This window comes from Rutilus rutilus (assembly GCF_951802725.1).
Source record: "Rutilus rutilus genome assembly, chromosome: 24".
Taxonomy (NCBI): domain Eukaryota; kingdom Metazoa; phylum Chordata; class Actinopteri; order Cypriniformes; family Leuciscidae; genus Rutilus; species Rutilus rutilus.
In genome coordinates this window covers 16,919,564-16,939,492 of record NC_140228.1, presented here as the reverse complement: position 1 = coordinate 16,939,492, position 19,929 = coordinate 16,919,564, and the positions used below count along the sequence as shown (strand labels likewise).

Below are 19,929 nucleotides of genomic sequence, written 5' to 3'. Positions count from 1 at the left end.
CCTGGATCTCACTGCAACAACCAACAGACCAGTCTAAAACCAGCAAGAGTAGGCCACCTTTGGATGGTTTAAGAATTTTAGCAGGAATGGTAAGCAAAAATAGTGTAAGAAATACTTTCATTCACTTTCACTTTTTTCATTAGGCCTATATTTTGATGTATGGCATCCTTAGCTAGGCTACTTGGTGTATTTTTGATGTTAGCCTACTTTTAATGGCTGAAATAATAAGGGTGAATTACCTTTGTGTATGTAATACTAAGTATAGTAAAATAAGCACGTTGAAACCTTGTTTTATGCAGTTTATGGTTAAAACACGAAATAGTCCTGACAAAGATGTTGACTTTTGTCGAAAGGCGATTTTTTTCCCCGCTGAATTGCTTGCGTCGAGTTTTGTCCCTACATGGTACCCGTATCAATTTGGTTAATCCAAAATGGCGGCGACCATAGTTGGAAACGTGAGTTGTTCTTTAACTAAATAATTTTGTCTTTATTTGAGCTTGTACATAGATGTGCTGTAATGGGTCTGGCATATTATAGTTTTATCGTCGGTTTGCCATGGAATTGTCTGTTAATTCGCGGATAAATGACAATATGCGGTCAAATTCACGTTGGCTAACCTGATAGCCTTTATGTTCTCTCTCTATTCTCTGCCAAATAGTTAACTAATATAGTTGTCTTTTGCAGGATGTTATTGACACTGACCTTCCCACTGCCGTGAGTCTACTCAACAGTCTCACAGAACAGGTCTGTAATGTAATTTAGATGGACAGCATCACAATTGGATGATATAATACAGAGATATGAGGAGAATATGGAGAAGATATGATGATTGACACTTATATATTTTCAGGTTGCTTCAGTAACAAGTCATGTCCGGGATATGATAAAGAAAGTCAGAGAGAAAGCGTTTCAGACTTCTAAGGTAGAACTATTTTTATGGTATTAAAATACTATCTCTTTCTCTCACACACACACACACAGAATGTTTATGACATTTCTTTTCCTTTTCGCTCTAGGGTTTGTCTTTTCTGGACTTGAGATATCACCTGTTACTGTTTTACTTGCAAGACATCACTCATTTGATCAGTTTAAAGACAGAAGGAGAAAGTCTGAAGGACAACAGCGCAATCCACAGGCTGGTCACCATAAGGACGGTACGACATAAAAAAAACTGTCAGATATTCATTTTCTATTAATATTTGCTCATTGAATAGATTTCTTTAGACAATATTCCCTTAATTAATCGTATATAACAAATGAAAGAATTTCATACATTTTTGTCAAATCCCTCAGATGAATTGATCAATTCTCTGCAATAAATTCTCAGTTTTCAGAATTCTGCCTGTTCAGGCTTCAAATCAAATGTGATAATGCAATAAACTACATGTTTAATAAATAAATAAACTTTATTTTTGCCCCATGCCTTGGTTAATTTCTGACTCTGGTACATAGTTAAAATTCACATAGTCTACGCATCAGGTCACATCTGTTATAAATCAGTATACTTCATTATTCTACAATATGCAGACTACTTTTAATGCTGTGCCAATGCTTAAAGTGTATTTTTCCCCTTTCTGTCTTTGTTGTATAGGTTTTGGAGAAAATGCGTCCCCTAGATCAAAAGCTGAAATATCAGATTGATAAATTAGTGCGGACTGCAGTGACAGGCAGCCTCTGTAAGATTTTATTTTGTTTGTTCTTGTCATTGATTGCATATTTTAAGAACACTGAACCACACGTTTACTGACTTGAATGATGCTGTTTCTTCCAGCTGAAAATGACCCTCTACACTTTCGCCCTAATCCTCAGAATCTGGTTAGCAAGGTAAAGCTCTCGTCATGTAATATAACGTATATTAGTTTTTTATATTAGTTATAAATAAATATATGTATACATTATATTTAATGTATACATTATATATATTTTTTTTTATTTTATATATATATATATTCATCCGGCTCAAATTGTGAAAGATGGAAATAAATGTTGTGATGTTATTTCCATCAAGAAGTTAGTCAATTTTTTATCAAGATTTTGTATTGACAATGCAAGTGTCGAGCACTCTGTAAAGTCTCTTCCAGCACATCCCAAAGACTTTCACTGAATTTAAGGTCTGGACTCATGTGTGAAAACGATTCTTCATGCTCCCTCCCACGGCTCCCAGTCATTCTTTCACAATTTGAGCCTGATGAATCTTAACATTGTCCTGGAATATGGTCATGATGTGTCTTCCTAGATGGTTGTTTAAGAAATGAAAAGCTACACACTCCATCAATCAGGATTAGAAGAACCGTTGCAAAACATGTAACATGCTACAAACATAATAATCACTGCAATAATGATCCAATCACAGACTCTTAAAGGTATAGCGGAGGATTTTCTTTCTCCGGGTGGATCATCAAGACTATTGGTCCTCCTAAGTGTCAATCATTCTGGTGATATGTTTACGTAAGGCCGTCGTACGTGCTCGTGCACACGATTCACACGATGGCGTGCGCTCAAAACACAGGTTGGGCTTCCCACTGATGCCTCAGTCGCGAAGTTTCTACTCGACAGGTAAAGTTTGGCATGCTATTTGGAGAAATCCATTTAAAATCACTGCTAGTAAAAGTTAATGTAAGCTATGATTAGCTCATGCATGCTCTCTCGTGCACACGTTTAATAGGCGTTCCCTCTCGGGAGCAGGTAGAGTGTTGCGCATGTGCATTTGTTCAAAAAGTGGAGAGGGCGGTTCTTTTCTAAAATTCGGGAAAATCCTCCGCTATACCTTTAAGCATTTTTCTATTCAAATCCAAACAGCGACTTGTTTTTTGGCCGGGCAGTGTATGTATATATGTATATATATTCAAATTGCTGCATTTCTTCCACACAGCTCAGTGAATCTGATAATTCAGGTGATGAGGGCGAAGAAGACAAAACAAAAGGGGGAAAAGAGCCTTCATCCAGCAGGAGATACGTACCTCCTCGAATTGCTCCAATGCACTACGGTAAGTCCTTTTATTTTGTAACAGTTAAATTTCTCTTTATTTCACATTAGGATTCAGATGTAGAGACATAATTGCAGTTAATACTCATCCCAAACCCTCTCCCGTCCATGCATAGATGGGGACACGACGGAAGCAGACCGGCAGAAGGAGCGCATTGACAAACAGAAGAAAGCGGCTCTCCGCAGCTCCGTGATCCAGGAGCTCCGGCAGCAATACAGCGACGCTCCGGAGGAGATCCGAGACCGCAGAGACTTCCAGACTGAGCGGGAGAGCCGAGAGGAGCAGAACAGGTACGTCATGTGGAGTATTTTGAACCTAGCTTCACGGTTTAGATTACATTAGATTATTCTGTAAATTAAGCGCTTGATAGTCTTTCCGATGTTTCTTCCTAATGCTCTTGGGAAATATTTTGTATAAGGAAAAACTACGAGGAGTCCATGATGGTCCGTCTCAGTACGACACGCGAGCAGAGGCTCAGGAAGAGAGGAATGATGGGAATGGCTTCACAGCTGAGTAACATCACACGATTCGGTGACATCACTGTTCTGACAGGGGGAGAAGCACAGGTGAGCTGGACAATGGCATCATGGGTAGTTTTGCATATCTTTCAAAAATTCCAGTTGCCGTCGTAGTGACACATTCTGTAACAGCTGAAATCCACTCACATACACTGGACATGTAGAAATGCAGCGTTTATAAAAGCTACGACAGAGAGGACGTGAGCTATAACACGTCTGCTGATCTCAGATCCTTCATTTTAGAAAATGTGTCTGAGTGGATTTTCTCTTTTCATAGGATATTGGGCATTCAAAACCCAAGAAAAAGAAGAAAACGATTAAGAAAAGTAAAAAGAAAAGTAAGTATTTCTATTGCATGTTATGAGTGCTTTCAAAAATATAAGCTTCCACTGTCGCATATTAATACATACTTCATGTTTTCAGTTTTCAGGAAGCACAAGTAAACCTCTGATGCAAAGGAGAACGTTTAAGAGGAATTTCAACAGAATGATTTTTTTCAGGATTCTAGATAATCTTTGCTTGGGACAGTTTCTATTTTCCTTCCATGAACAAAATGGTATATTGAAATATGTGTGGAGCTTTTTATGTAATTTTGGTTAATGCAAGCTGTTGATCTCAGTATCAATCGGATTACCTTGATTAGCATAACAAAGTGCTTTCTGTTGTAAGACATTCTTGTAAATGTGATGGATGCTAGGAACTTAATGTTTACAATATTTTCATATTTAATTGACTATAAATTCAATTTTGCAGTAAATGAAGGCATGATCGTGATGGACTCAAGAGTTAAAACATGTTTTCAACCCATGTTCGAGTCTGCGTCCAATAAAGTGGCCATCACTTTTAACTGCTGTTTTTTTTAAATGGTTTTTGTCCCTTCCAAATCGCAGGATTATATTAAATGTGGCCAAGTCATACTGTTGGTGCCATATTGCTTTTTTAAAAGTATATTCCTTTCAGATGAAACATGCTGTCCGAAAAAAATATACAATTCTTATGTTTGAAAACTTCAGTTGTCAAGTCACCTTTATTTATATAGCGCTTCATACAATACAGATTGTTTCAAAGCAGCTTTACAGCGATAACAGGAAAATGATTATTAATTTGGCTGTACAGCATCTCTAAAAGATATTAGTGTCATTGTTCAGCTGAAGTCAGTTCAGTTGTAAAGATGATTAATTATTAAATTAGTTCATTAATATATAAAGCGGTTCTACAGAATACAGTGTCATCATCCAGCTCAGTTCAGTCTGATAGTGTCAGTGCAGTCAAATGACTCAAATCAATAATGTTATAGAATATTCAGTGGCCCCAAGCATAAAATAATGCTGAGCGATGACCCTGAAATCATGATACGCAGAACTGTTTCTTGCACAGGATTTGTTCAAACTTTGATGTTTATTGTAATGGCCAGTGGGTCTCAATATGTCTAATAGGTGTACTGTATAACACTGTCAACAAACATTTTTCAGGACACAAGGGATAGTTTATGAAAGACATAGGGTAAGATGCCTTGAATGAGTTTCTTTCTTCTGTTGAACACAAAAGATATTTAGAAGAATGTGGGTAACCAAACAGTTTCTGGACCCCATTGACTTCCATAGTATATGTATTTTTCATACTATTGAATTCAATGGGGACCATTAACTGTTTGGTTGAATGTATCAATTCAACTGTATGAATTCAAATGGAATGATTTGACTCAATTAGCCTATAGGTTTGAATGAAAAGTAAACATGTTTGATATGTACATTGTAGGGGTGTAACGATACCCTAATTTCACGATTCGATACATCTCACGATACGATATTATTGCGATACTCCAAGACATATAGGCCTAATAAAAGGTTAAGAAAAAATGTACTGTTGATTAAATGCTAAATTTGATATAACATTGTGGGTGTAAATGAATAGGCTTGGACAATGGTGACACCAGAATAAATATATTCATGATTCTGAACCTGAAAATACAGAATTATTTTAGACGAATATGCTAGCACTCTGTCACTGGCTAGATATATTTAAAATAATGTAGGCCACTTTTTACTGGTAACATAAAGACTAACACTAATATTCCCCCATTATTATACATTATATTCAACATAATATGTTATAGTTTAATGTAGTACTGACTCTGAAAACGTACATTTTTCCTCACAGGGTAAGAAGCCACGATACATACTGTCACTATCCACGATACATATTGTTGCATTTTTGTATTGCGATATATTGTGACACGATATATTGTTACACCCCTAGTACATTGCATGCATGGAATTATTAAATAACCCCATCAATGACAAAATCGTAAAAAAATTTTTTTTATTTTTATTAATTACATGCCATTTGGGGCCTTCTGTGCCAAATCATCATCTAAAAACATTGTCTCCAAAAACCCTTTATTAACAAATAAACACAAAACTTTGAAAATCAATATAACACAATGTCATAGATCACTATTTTCCAGAGACACAAAATTAGATTAACCTCAAAAGTGTTGAGATGAAATTTTGCTATCGTTCAGAACATGTCCATTGTGTTATTTTTTTAATGTCTTTTTTATTTTTTGTTAATTATTTAGGGTATATACATGGCAGAAAACTAAAGCTTGGACATTTTTTGAGTCCCTGTAACATAATTCAGGTAAAATCCGTTGTACATTATGCTGGCATGAGAAACTTGCCTTGCCAAAACCACAAGAACCAGAGGAGTCCTCTGCACAGACCCTACGGCCAGCTTCAACTCCTCCCTCCATGTGCCAACGTGACGTATCCCAGCCTTCAAGCTGAAAGAACTGGATGATATATTCTGAATGATCAATGCACATTCTGACTTATGATGCAGCCTGGAATTAAACCACACCGTGTTCATTCGTCTAACCCAGGGGTTTCCAAACTCTGTCCTGCAGAGAACATGCCTCAACACACCTGCCTGGAAATTTCTGGTTTGTTTCCAGAAATATCTTCTGTGCCAACAAGACATTGATTGGCAGGGTGAGGTGTGTTTATTTGGGGTTGGAGCTGAACTTTACAGGATTGGACAGCCTTGGTCTAGCCAGAGGCTTGGTCCCCCGACTGAGCCTGGTGTCTCTTACGTTTTTTTTTTCTCCATTTCTGTCACAGATGGAGTTTGGGTTCCTTGCCGCCGTCATCTTTTTGGCTTGCTCAGTCAGGGACACTTAATATCCGACAATAATTATCAATATCATTAATTTGATTGCACTGACACTACTGGATGAGAATTGTACTGAGCTGGATGATGACATCATTCACCTTTATAGACGAATTTAACTCGTTGCATAACTGATGAACTTTACACTTATTGAACCGAATCAACGCTAAACTGATTTCAACTGAATAATGATTGTTTACTATTGTCTTTCTAGAGCAGAATTTAATCTGTTTGCATCATAGAACATATTTTTTTCTGCTTATCATTGTACAGCTGCTTTGAAACATTGTATTGCTATAAAGGTGACTTGACCAAAAGCATTAAAAATATATATATATATATGGTGGGCGTCCTGTCTGGCTAAACCACTGACAGGCTTCCCACACCTTTTGACCAATAAATCCCCCTACTGGATAATGATTTCTAATCATTTTACATTTTGATGATCTCAAGATTCCTACCTCAAAAAAAGACCCAAACACCTTAAGTACTTTTTACACAATGTCTTTTATTTTTTTTCTAATTACAGACTCATGGGTTAAAAATAAAATAAAAAAGGAAAACATCTTTTCTCTTTTCGTCCATACCCACTCCCCCATCTGAAAAAGGAAAACGAACAGAAACGAGAAAACCATCTGCACACAAATCCCCCTCCCTCCCCCCCAAATAAAAGCTCCGAAGCCCTCAAGTAACCGATACCTGTAGCCCACGCGTTAGTGCTCCATCGTGCCCTAACTGCACTGTGCGCTGAGACAGACAAGGCCCTAGAAGAACCCTCCCCTTCAACCTCTATCTGGTCCTGCCTCTCTCACTCACTCGCAATTTAAGCAGCCATTGCTCTATCATGGCTCTGCCTTCACGATATATAAATTTGTGTGGTGGATGTGTGCGGTGTATGCGGTGTCTGTCTGTATGTGTTAACATGGGCCTGGTGCATCTCAGTAAATTTATGTTGGTAAAGCTCAGCGCTTGTTATTGTAATAAATGCCTCCCGCAGTGGGCCGGTGGTCGCCCTGTCCCCCTCCCCCTCCCCCCCACACGGAGAGGATGGGGTGAGTGTGCATAGCGGGAGCAGAAAGAGACAGAGACGCCGCCGAGACGGTAGGGGGCGCCGCGGCCACGGGAGGAGGGGTAGTCAGTCTCCACTGGTCCTGAAACCTGAAACGACAAGAAGTGGTCTAATATACAAAGAGAGAGCAAGGAAGAGGGGGGGTTGGGGGGGGGGGGGGGAGAGCACAGGAACAGAGGAAGGGGAAAAAAACTGATGGTCGGGAATGGCATATGGCAGCATGAGACGAAAAAAAAAAAAAAAACTCTTAAAACAAAAGAAAAGATCTCAGAGCTCAGGCCATGCCATCTTACAATAGTCGTATGATGTGGAAGATGGTTCAAGAACAGTAAAACGTAAAAACAACGCCGAACTCTAAACCATTGTCGGAATAACAGGTGGAGGAGGTAATCCGAGTGAGGGATGAACAGGAAAGAAAACAGCGCTGGGGGGGAAAAGGGATTCCAGAGAGCACAGACAAATAGAGAATATGATCTCAAATAGCACAACTTTGTGAAAACAACAACATTCTTGCTATTAAATTGTTCACATATTCACGGTACAATAATAATAATAAAAAAAAAAAAGTTAACATTTTTTTTTTCTGTTTGCCTTTTTTGAATGCAAACATAAGAGGGGCTGTTTGGTGAGAGAAAAATCACAGCCAGACAAAAGGACACATCTGCAGCCTGAGATTACATCATCATCTTCTCAAATTTAAACAAATGCCACCAAATCTCCCAGACGGCCATATTGTACCTTACCAGGGCGATCGCAACACCTCCTCACACCCACGCGCACACACAATCGCACACTGCGGCCAGTCAGTCTGTCTTTCCAGGAGATGCTCTTTTTTTCTTTTTTTTTTCTTTCTTTTTTGTCTTTTTTTTTTTTCTTCTTTTTTTCTTCCTTTATTGAGAGGGGTCTTTTTTCTTTTCTATAGGGATATGGGGTGATAGTAAGGGGGATTTCATAGGGGGGTAGGGAGGTATTAGTAAGGGGAGTACCACGATGTTGTTCGCCCTCGGCCCCTGGAAAAGAGAGAGAAAAAGAGGGTGAGTTCTTTTTTGTGATTGGTTTAAGAAGACGGACACCAATTCAGTTTTTTGGGGTATGAGTGTTTATCAGTAATATGCATTTTAAAGGGCCGGTTGAGGACAAGCTGAACGTTTATGCACTCACGTTACAGGTATACACAATTCAAAATATGAAATGAAATGTATACCCCTCTTCTACGGATAACAAGATTTAAATAGTGATCAATGCAACCATGTGTAAAGAATCCAGTAATGTGGTTTACTATAAAGGGAAGCTGAGGAAGATTATCCAACAGCAGAATGTGTGTGCGTTAGTTATATTCAAGCTTTATAAATGGTCTAGTGTCCAGTGTTGGGGACAGTGAAAGCACGCTCTCCCTCTTTCTCTCTCTCTGAACGGGGCGGCTCCTGTGGTCTCTGTAAGGGAGAGATCCTGGGGACATGAACCCTCGAACACATGCACACAGTTACAGTCATCGACACACAGCTTTCCACAAATGGACTGGGCCACAGAGTGCGCACACACACACTCGCACATATATACATTAATAAATGCAGTGGCATCCATTCAGGCAGCCAGAGACGCTCGTCAATCACACAAAACCCCCTCCAGGAACAGACTGTGCACTTTGTGGCACAGAAACCTGTTATCGGTTGGATTCTAAAACAGTCAATATCAGGCTGCAGGAATGAACCCTCCATTCTGGAAGTGGACACATTGTTATTCATGCGAGGGGTGAAAATGTACCAAACTAGGTTTTTCTAAAGCAAACTTGCCTGAGGTCAAACACACACTTGCCTTTAAGTTATTCAGAGCTGAGCTTGACATCAGCTACATACTCAAGCTTGTAGGATCCCATTGGCTAATTATAAAGATATAAAAATATACAATCATAGTCACCTAATAAACATCAAAATTATTTGGGTTTGGGATAAAACTAATTCTTCAACCATTCACTAACACAAGCTCCACTCTAACAAAAAAAAGTCAAAGTGTGGCAGTGCATGTACAAGAGTTTCCCAACAAACTGATGTACATGATTCTGATTCATAAAATGCTTTCACTCTACCAGATCTTACAAGACAGGAAATATTCAAATGCTCCCAAAAGTCTTCAATTTAAAGTCACACTAGGTTATCAAAACAATTGAAGCCAACAGTAATGATACAGATATAGGCCTGGTTTCAAAGACAGGGCTTAGATTAAGCCAGGATTAGGCCTTATTTAAATTGGGACATTTACCCCCCGGTTCCACAGACCAGGTTTAAGATAGTCCAAGACTAAAATGCATGTTTGAGCTGTTTTAACTGAAAGCAACTTGCACTGACATATCTTAAAATATATCAGTGCCATTGTTTTGTCTCAAGATGCACACCAGTAATGTTTTTTGTTTTGTCTAAAGCACGTTTATAAAAGCTGCTTAAATGTCCTAATTGAACTAAGGCCCAATCCTGGCTTAATCTAAGCCTTGTCTGTGAAACTTGGCCCTTAGTATCTTTTTTAAATGTTCCTTAGAAAAATACATTACTGGTGTGAATCGTGAGAAAAACAACAACAATGGCACTGACATATTTTAAGATCAGTACAAGTTACTTTCAGTTATGACAGTTCAAACATGCATTTTAGTCCGGAGCTAGGCTGAAGCATTGTCTGTGAAACCGGGCAATAGAGTGCCAAATCTGTCCAGAGGGCCTAACAGGCTTTGAGTTGAGTGTCGAAACCTAGCGAGATGCCTACTGAGACAGGACCACAGGTCTGCCCTTTTTGAAAATTCCTTATTTAGGCATCTAACTCTGTTTTGAGGCACAAGGCATACATGATCTTCACATTGGGAAGCAGGTTATTGACTTCGAAACCTCTGGAGAGTGTGAAGGATCATTCATGCTCAGAATCTTACACTGCAGGAGGGAAATGGAGATGATAACGATGTGTGTTTTTAATGGTTTCTGTAATTCTTCCTCAGTTTTCCTTTTAACATGACGACACAGAGGGGTTTGTACAGAGAGTGCAGACTACAAAAGAGAGTGGTGCAGTTCCTTCTCTCCTCACACCGAGGAATTAAACAGCAGCATGCATACATACAGGAGACAGACTGCAGTTACACTTTAATTTAAGGTGACGTAGTTACATTGTAATTACTCAATAAGCACTGAGTAATATTAATTCACTAAATGTACTTACTATAGAATTATGGTTAGGGTTAGTTACTTGTAATTATGAATAATGTACTATTTTACTTTAGTAAGTACATGTAGAAACGTGTAACTATGTCACCTTAAAATTAAGTGTTACCCAGAATGCTTTACAATTGCAAACTAGCACAGAATGCTTTAAAAGGTAACAAGAAAAACAATGAAAAAAAGAAAGAAAAGCAGAATAGTTTAAAAATTAAAATGAAAAAAAAAATTATACTTTTTTTTTTTTGGTAATTGTTCCTGAAATGTTTATATTACACGATGGGATTAATAAAAAAATAAATGAATGAATAAATAAATAAAAAGCATGGATATTTAGAAACAATTATTTTAGATCGTCCCCCACCCAATGCGCGCACACTTTCACATCAGCACTCTCTGTCAGGATGGAGCCTGTGTGTCAGTCAATGTCAAACGTGCAGGTTGGCATGGAGCTCACCTGAAGGCCCGTCCTCTGCCTCTGGGAGGTGTGTAGCCACTGTAGTAGCGTGCCCGGGACGAGAAGTTTCCTCCCCGTGAGCGGAAGCGGGCCCGAGGGAAACCGCGGTCTGTGGTGCTGATGCCAGGACGATTTGTTCTCTTGGCCCCAACCTGGAAGAACAGTTGGGAAATTTAAGGGCGCTTTCACACTCGGTTCGATTGCTCCCCCCCTCCCCCTGCACCCGATGGAATGTGTTCACAATCACATTATATTATTCGTATCTGAACCGCGGTACACTTGCGTCATCAAGGTGCAGCTGGCGCGTAATAGTGTTGCTTGGTAACCGCTATGAATGAAAAGGCGTCAAAATGGATAGAATTGCTCGCTTCACATTTGTTCTTTTTTTTTACCTTTGGTTTTGTTTTCAAAGAAAATATACAGAAACACACTTGCGTTTGTCTGCCGCAAAAGTACTAAAATCGCTCCAAAGACAGCGGGCTGTCCGCCGAAGACAATTTTTACGGAGGCACTGCGTCAATCCCGCTTTTCGTCAAGGTAAGTGTATACGCACGCACGCACGCAAGAGCTAACGTTATACGTCATCAATAGCGGTTAACTTGCGCGATTTGGTACAATTGCGTTCGTATCAGCAGCAAACCGTACTCGAGTTCACAATGAACCGTACCCCAGACCACCCTTTTTAAGCGGATTCGAGTACGGTTTGCGGGTGCGCACCCGAGTTCGGAAGACAGCGTTCACATCATCCAAACGAACCGAACTCTGACGTCATTCGAACCCGGGTGCGCACCAAAAGTGCTAGTGTGAAAGCTCCCTAAGTTTCAAATTTCAAGACTCCAAGAAATATAAATATGGTATAGGGCAGGGGTTTTCAAACCTGTCCTGGGGCACCAGCACTGCACATTTTGTATGTCTGCCTTATCTGACATACCCATTTTAGGTCTTGCAGTCTCAACAAATGAGGTTAATTGGATTGGAGTTGAATGTGTTAGATGAGGGAGACATACAGAATGTGCAGTGCTGGGGGTCCTCCAGTACAGGTTTGAAAACCCCTGGTATAGGATGTAAAAAAAAAAACTGCAAACTTATACTACTGAATAGAGATACATGATTGTTATTCTACTTTTATAAGACTTTTTATTGTCTTTTTACTTCGGAATTAGCCAAGAAAATTGAAGAAAAAATTGCAAAAAAATTGCAAAAAACAAACAAACATCAAACAACAGGACAAATAAATGCAATAGAATAAAGAGAGATGAAAAACACGGCTTTAAGCTTTTCAGGAATACAGTACATTCAGGTAGGCCAGTCACAATTATGAAATTTGGCAGATGATTAATTGTCTAAAAATAATTGCGGTTATGCCGATTAATTGCCAGTTTTAGGGCTTTGACCATTATGCCGATTAATTGTCTGTTTTAGGGCTGTGTCATACATTTTTTGTGTATTTCATTCATTAAATAATTGTGATGAATTTAATCCTTTGTAAGTTATTATTTTGCAGTGTAAGATTACAATTAACACCTTTAAATATTAAAATGTATTCAATAGCTGTGACCATTTTTTTTATTAAACTAGTGAGTGTATAAATCAGCAGCAAAAAGTAATTCTTGAAAACATCTGCACAGTAATTTTATCAAATCTAAACAGGTTAAAAACAAATTACAATTCAATCATTTATTAATACATTTAACATTTTTATATTTATCTATGAATGTAAAGAGTTATGTATGCATGCGCGTGTGTGTGTGTATATATATAAATAAAATACACACAAATAATATGTAATTAAATGATGCTTATTCTAAATGTACTGTGCAGCTTTTTAATGGGGCAACAAAACATGATAGATACAACAGAACAAGATAGGCTTTTAATAATCTTTCAGTGCGCAAAACCATGATAATATGAAACGCTTCAAAACAGAGCGGCACAAAGCGCGTATACGCATCGCGGGTGCAGAATGATGTGCTTAAACAATATGGAGTCAGTGTGCATCGCTGCACAAGTGCACATTTAAAAGTTCACGGCACAAAGTGAAGAAATGCGAGCGCACAAATCCTAGTGTATATCTGTCCAACAGTTTATTGATCATTTGTTTCTTCACAGTTTTAAATTCCAGTTATTGTGCGCTTGATGCCCATATCATATTGGAGAGAGTTTTACCGTGCATCCTGTCGTAACTGGACAACGCGCTGAATGGAGAATGATTGACAGCCGCAGAGGAGGGAAGACGAGCTTCCGTGACCTTAAATTTAACGATGTAAATATAATTATGTCCTTCACATTAAGCTATGGAATGGCTTCAGATGACTTTGAATATATTGCTGGAAAACTTAATTAGTGCTTGTCTATTTCTTTTGGTCCATGACTCCCCCCTTGTGCCGCAGGCCTATAAAAGAGCGCAGTAATCGCGGTTGTCTTAATTGCAGTTAGATCAAATAATCGTGATCAGACGGTTATTTAATTATCGCGAAAGGCCTATATTCAGGTAAGAAATACTACAGAAATTTAAGTAATCAAATGCAAAATAACTGGACCGTCTTCATTGTAAAAATGAAATACAGATTAATGTTTACAAATAGTTACAAATGTTATTCAGTCAAGAGCAGAGAGTGATTTTCTTTGTCTTTTGTTCTTTTACTAACATGACAGACAGCAGCAGGAATGTTAGGCTGCTGTCTCTTAAAAGGGATAGTTCGCCCAAAAATGAAAACTTTATAAACGAAAATAACTGGCTTCCGGTGGTGGTCGGCGCGCGTTCATGGAGATGGAAGCGTCGTGACGTAGAACGAACGTGACAGCGCCGCCAGAGAGCAGAGCAAAACAAAACTCTACGTTCGTTCTACGTCACGACGCTTCCTACGCTACGTCCTATGCCAGCATCCATCTCCGTGAACGCGCGTCGACCGCGACCGGAAGCCAGTTATTTTCGTTTATAAAGTTTGAAATATGTATATTTTTACGACAAAACCGCACGGATTACCCTCGGAAGGCCTTCGTTTATCCCCCTGGAGCCGGATGGATTACTTTTGTGAAGGATGCATGCTCATTTGCGGACTTCAACGAGCTGGACCCCATTGCTTCACATTCTAACCACTGAAAGATCTAAGACATTTTCTAAAATAACTAGAGATGCACCGATTACAATTTTCTAGGCCGATTCCGATTTCTCATTGAGTTTGACCTGCCGATACCGATTTTAGCCGATTCCGATTAAATTTTTTTCTAACCACTTAACAGCACACACAAATATTTATTTTCAATCTTTTCTTTAACCCTTTCACGCGTAAATTTAAAATATTCTAACTGACACCCCCACCCCCAGAGTGAGTTTTTTCAAGGCGAACGTTCCCTTTAATGTTTCCATGGCGACGCGTCACGCGATACACCGACAGATGTGTCGCTTTTATTTAGCTTTTCCTTTTTTATTCAAAATATTAACAAACTTGCTTACCATGTCATCAACTAGCCTATCTGATATTCCGATTCTCAAATACGTGTAAGTGAGTGTGTTTGGTCGTTTAAAAACCTTTATAAATATCTTGATCTATAACATGAGATGGGCGCCGCAATGTTGTCCTGTCAGTCGGATTTACAGCACGTGAATTCATCAGTTTCACCCGAAATAAATGCAAGAAAGTGGCCGGTGAACTGAGAAGAATAGAGTAAACTTTATAGTTACTTCCACTATGTTTGTCTGATATGAATAACACACATGTCGGCAAATTATATTTGAATAGATTGTTATTGCTGCTTCCACAGACATCAGTGTGTATTTTACAAACTCCAGATGTATTGTTTTACTCGTGCTTGTGTGTATTTAAATATCTGAAACCTAAAATAAACATTATGAGGTTGAAAACACTGCTTAGTTGTGATATATGACAGCGCTGAACGCGTCCGACTCTGGCTCAGCGCCAGCCAACGCGCGAGAGCACAGTTTGAATCTGGCAGTTATGCAACGTCACTGAACATTCTAAATGTGGCACCGTACTCTCAGGGGCACAGAGAGAAAATCCCATATATGAGACCGTACAGCTCAAAAGGTTAATCATGCGGCGCCCGAGTGCATTTGACCGGCATTAAATCGGCATACGTCAGACTGACCGGCCTGTTGCCGGTCATGGCCGATCACGTGAAAATCGGCCAATTCCGGTCACCAGCCGATCAATCGGTGCATCTCTAAAAATAACTGAAAATGTGTTCGTCTGAAAAAAGATTGACATATGCATCTCGAACGGCTTGAGGGTGAGTAAATCATGGGCTAAATATCATTTTTGGGCGAACTATCCCTTTAAGAGTTTATGCACGGCTCCAACATACTGTTACACAACTTGCGTTAACTTTCTCAACTAATTAGGTTCCAAACTGACTGTTTACACGGAATACTCGCCAAGACCGCATTGAAAATTTTTGTGTGTATTTGACCGTTTAAGCACAGTAAGCCACTCATTTTGGTACTTGCGACTCACAAGCTGCTTGAAACAGACGCGGCTTGTGCTCTCCCCTTATATGATAAGTGGTGTGTGTTTTTGGTGTGAGGGCAAAACCCGCGGGTATTAGTAAACTATGCACAATACAAGTACTATATAACCAGAGTGAGTGTGTCACTTCGTCATAAGAGAGAAGAGGGCGAGAATGTGCAGCTGATGTTATTGCCTGTGCTGCTGGCAACAAAACGGACCGGCTCGGAATCGGAAAGACGTGAGACTGACCGGGTCACTGGTCTGGGCCGATCAAACGGAAAATCTGCCGATTCTGGTCCCTGGCCGATCGATCGGTGCATTTCTACTACTGAAGTGTTTGTCAGTGCTTTATATCTGCTTCAAAACTAATTGACTTTTGAATATGTCAAGACAATTTATGTTATGCCTCATCTCACCTTAATCTGCCTTCCTCTGAATAAGGACTCATCCAGTGCCATGGCCGTCCTAACAGACTCCTTGTCTGCAAACTCTATATATGCAAAACTGAAATGTGAAAAGGGCAAATGATCATGAGGTCAATTAAAAAGAACAGGAAAGCATATACTGAAACTGCTATGAATTATTAATTGTTCTGCACAAATATATACACATGCATTAGAAACTAAGTAAGCATATTGTTAAAGATTTAAAGACGACAGAAAGTAGATTTGATTAAAGCTGTCAAATTATTAATGGGAACAGCTTGAAAATACTGTGAACCAGAATAGCTAAAGAACAATCTCAAACTCAGTGTCAATTCCACATAATAAAGTATAAAAATCACACCACATACCAAAAAAAGACCATACTAATAATGGCAATGTTCCTACAGATACCGAGTGGCCATGCACAAAGATAAATAGTTGTTTATATAAAAATACATATTTCTTTATAAATAAGCTCTAAATTATGAAGAGAAAAATGATTTTAGTTTAGTTTGCAATTAATAATTTGTGTTCAATTAAACACTCATTTTATTTAACAATACTTCTTTACTAGTATCACAGCCATTATGCCTCAAATTCTAGATATGTTTTTCATTTCAGTGGCTACTGTTCACTATATCTGGGTTAAGGTGATGCATCAATGCCTTCTCTAAACCTACAGTGCCTATCTAGAGCAGACGCTGCACAACAGAGAACAAGAAAATGAGACGCCTAAGAAAAGGACAAATACGACAGGTAGGAAAGTGCAGGATAAGATGGAAAAAAAAGAAAACAGAGGAGAATGCATGAATTACCCTTTAGGGTGTCCTGTAAACTTGTCACACAAGATGGTGACTCTGTTTACGGACCCACATCCGTGGAAGTGCGCCTCCAACTCCTCTGCCGTCGCACCATAATCCACCTGCAAGAGACAAAATCGTATCACTACCATTTCTAACGTCAAGCATGAAATGAATGACTCCAGCTCGTAGGTGTGAGAATAATTGGCCCATACATTTCCAACATAAATAGATCTCCCATCGGCTTCCATCTTCTCTTCAATGGACATGATGACAGGGCCAGCTGCAAAGAGAAAACATTATTTCCACACAACTCTGAAACTCTCATTCATCAACATATGCAACTTCATCTATTTTTCACTCTGTTTCTAGTCGTATCTCTATTGACCTCAAATGGTCCAGTGTTAGTTATTCTTCTCCTAATGCAGTCATATGCATCATCACTGTCTGTTCTGCAAGGCTCTCCTTTAATTCCATCTTCCTTCCCAGTACTTGCCCGTTCTCCCTCCCTCATTCATTCATTCATTCAGTCTCACTTACCAGGTGGAGGACTGAGATTCATCTGTTTCTCCACCTCGTTCTGTAGCTCCTTCAGTTTCTCTGCCTCCTCCTCCATCTCTCTCACCCGGGCTTTAATTGCCTCCAACTCCTGAGAAACCAAATTAACATGCGCATTTAGACCTTACCCAAAAAACACAGAATATTAAACATTCAAAAAAATCGTTGCATAGCTAGATCCTGATATTGAAACGAGTCAATTATTTTGAATGTGCCTGACCGACATTGGATCCAAATGCATCAGTATCATGTGTAGCTGCTAAACCCATTTTGTCAAAATCAGTCATTATTCTCACCGGTTTTCATGGAGACAGCATGCACATGCACTTTCACACACGTGATTATGCACTGGGCTCTTTCAAACCATGCATTGTCCAGTCAGCAATACGCCCTAAGCATGATGCCATCCGTGCAGGCATTGTTGTGCGCGAGCGAACACACTTTTGGTGTGTATTCATTCACACGCACGCACACAAGTTTCAGCAGTGCTGCATTGCAGGGCAGTCGCTTAGGATCGCTCCTAAAGTAACACAGCATGGATGTGATGGCCCCCCTTTTACGCAGTTAAGATTTTGCATGATACGATTTAAATAGAATACACAACCAACAACATATTATGAAGTAACTAATGATTAAATACGAGCCATAAATACGAGCCATAAATAGAGCATAATTGCATGATGAAATAAGGTAGCCATGCATTCAGCATGCAAATGCATGACCTACTCTAGTTCCAATAACGTTAATGTGCATGGAGAGAAATGCACCAGCCCAGCCCTATTGCCCCATCTCCATCACACACACTCGCAAAAATCGCCAACAAATTATGCAATACATCACGAGCGGCATTTAATCTCTAAAGTACATCGAATACAACAATCACGGCGATGCAGATGTGCATGACATACAGCATTTTGCCCAACGACAACTATGCAGCTTTCCTTAATGTAGCCAATTCGATGAAAAATCAGAAAATAAAAGCCTTTCACGCCTTTTTAACATGTCACACACGTCGCATGAAGATTTATTCCATTGCAGAGGCCAAAAACAATCACGCGCAATTACCAACGCGACTTACTTTTTCACGCCACAAATATTACTGATCGGAAAAGAGGCGTGTTTACCGTGAGCCGTCTGCTTCTTTGCGGATGGATCCACACACTGCTGCGGCTAATGGCGGCCTGTCCTACCCTCGCCCCTGTCTCTTACATCTCCCGTCGCGCATTTTTTGCGATGAAGATTTTTTCCCTCCGCTAGGTCTGCAGATCTGGCGCAGAGGAACCCAGACGGATGTTGCGCCAACATGGCGGCCAGCAGCACGCATGTCACTCACTAATTCTACTGCACTGCGTGAGCCACAATGGCGGACAAACCGTCCTGGCAAAACCGGTTTCGCGTAACTTACACATGATTATTTGGTTTGTAATTCAGTTTTATTTAATTTTATAAATGTGAGGGTGAAGAGGAAACTGGGGTGAAACCCTATACCAATATACGAAATGAGTTGTTGAAAGCGGGTGTGATAAGTCCTTCACTCACCGGATCTTCAATAGCGGCCTCTCCCTCGTCTAATCCAGGTTCTTCATCGCCGGCGCCTGGGTCTTCAAGTTCTGAGTGACCCGGGTCTGAGTCCAGCAGAGACTCATCTGCCAGTCCGTTACCAAACTCCGCCATCGCCTGATTCCCGGTGGTCCGACGCGCCTCGTGGCTGAACTACAGGCCGCGACTCTCGCAGGGGGGAGCAAGAGAGAGGGGCAGGGGAGGAAATAAAAAAAAACGGCGGAAAACGCCGCTCACCAAAGTTAAAATGGGGAATAAAAAGCCCGCCTCGCTTCTTCTGGAGCTCAAACGTGTACTTCCGCGAATAAAACAACTACACTATTTAATCCAAATATAAATAGGTTTCACTTGGTCAATATGTCGCACTTACTACTCTATTTACATTAGAAGACAAATTCAGAAAAGCAAATGTGTATTCTTCGCGAGGGCTCGTGTGTTCCAGAACAGAAATGGAAGCCGAGGGCGGGGATTCCGAGCACTGCAGGCGCACTATCGAAAGGTGATTGGACAATTCCGCACTTTAGACACGCCCTCTCAACGTATCGAGAACGGGTATTGGTCTTCTCTTGGGATAATTCAATGCGCTCGCCACTTAGACTTTACAACAGTGACTGTGATTGGATGAAAGCAGCGTCATTCACTGCTCACAGACCACCTTTAGATTGCTTGCAACGGTATTTGTATCGGATTAGAGCTACTATGCAATGTTGCCATGTCCGCA

At 39.9% G+C, this 19,929-nt stretch overlaps 2 protein-coding genes across 4 annotated transcripts; one reads left to right on the top strand and one right to left on the bottom strand.

Moving 5' to 3' along the window:
* The first annotated feature begins 384 nt into the window (after positions 1 to 384).
* On the top strand, positions 385 to 4,536 carry ngdn (neuroguidin, EIF4E binding protein). Its single transcript, XM_084399194.1, has 11 exons — positions 385 to 455; positions 685 to 744; positions 851 to 922; positions 1,017 to 1,154; positions 1,592 to 1,676; positions 1,772 to 1,824; positions 2,873 to 2,987; positions 3,103 to 3,277; positions 3,406 to 3,553; positions 3,783 to 3,843; positions 3,929 to 4,536. The coding sequence occupies exons 1-11, from the start codon at positions 432 to 434 to the stop codon at positions 3,946 to 3,948; spliced, it is 951 nt and encodes a 316-aa protein (XP_084255320.1). The 5' UTR covers positions 385 to 431; the 3' UTR covers positions 3,949 to 4,536.
* Positions 4,537 to 7,164: 2,628 nt separating this feature from the next.
* On the bottom strand, positions 7,165 to 19,672 carry pabpn1 (poly(A) binding protein, nuclear 1). Of its 3 annotated transcripts, none has more exons than XM_084399196.1 (7): positions 19,188 to 19,672; positions 17,631 to 17,739; positions 17,306 to 17,373; positions 17,106 to 17,212; positions 16,282 to 16,369; positions 11,397 to 11,548; positions 7,165 to 8,755 (listed from the first exon to the last, which is right to left on the bottom strand). In XM_084399196.1, the coding sequence occupies exons 1-7, from the start codon at positions 19,320 to 19,322 to the stop codon at positions 8,716 to 8,718; spliced, it is 699 nt and encodes a 232-aa protein (XP_084255322.1). In that variant the 5' UTR covers positions 19,323 to 19,672; the 3' UTR covers positions 7,165 to 8,715. The 3 variants fall into 3 exon arrangements, with proteins under 3 accessions (XP_084255322.1, XP_084255321.1, XP_084255323.1); XM_084399195.1 differs by having other exon boundaries at positions 7,165 to 7,834; positions 19,188 to 19,659; XM_084399197.1 differs by lacking the exon at positions 19,188 to 19,672 and adding an exon at positions 18,773 to 18,925 and having other exon boundaries at positions 7,165 to 7,834.
* Between the last annotated feature and the right edge of the window lie 257 nt (positions 19,673 to 19,929).

Excerpts from the sequence above, each read along its gene's own strand:
- ngdn (XM_084399194.1), top strand. The coding sequence starts at position 432 with ATGGCGGCGACCATAGTTGGAAAC. Across the intron at positions 456-684 it reads CGGCGACCATAGTTGGAAAC|GATGTTATTGACACTGACCT; the intron begins GTGAGTTGTTCT and ends TGTCTTTTGCAG. Across the intron at positions 3,844-3,928 it reads TAAGAAAAGTAAAAAGAAAA|TTTTCAGGAAGCACAAGTAA; the intron begins GTAAGTATTTCT and ends TCATGTTTTCAG.
- pabpn1 (XM_084399195.1), bottom strand. The coding sequence starts at position 19,322 with ATGGCGGAGTTTGGTAACGGACTGGCAGATGAGTCTCTGCTGGACTCA. Across the intron at positions 17,374-17,630 it reads GAATCTCAGTCCTCCACCTG|CTGGCCCTGTCATCATGTCC; the intron begins GTAAGTGAGACT and ends TTCTCTTTGCAG. Across the intron at positions 11,549-16,281 it reads TCAGAGGAAGGCAGATTAAG|GTTGGGGCCAAGAGAACAAA; the intron begins GTGAGATGAGGC and ends CTGTTCTTCCAG.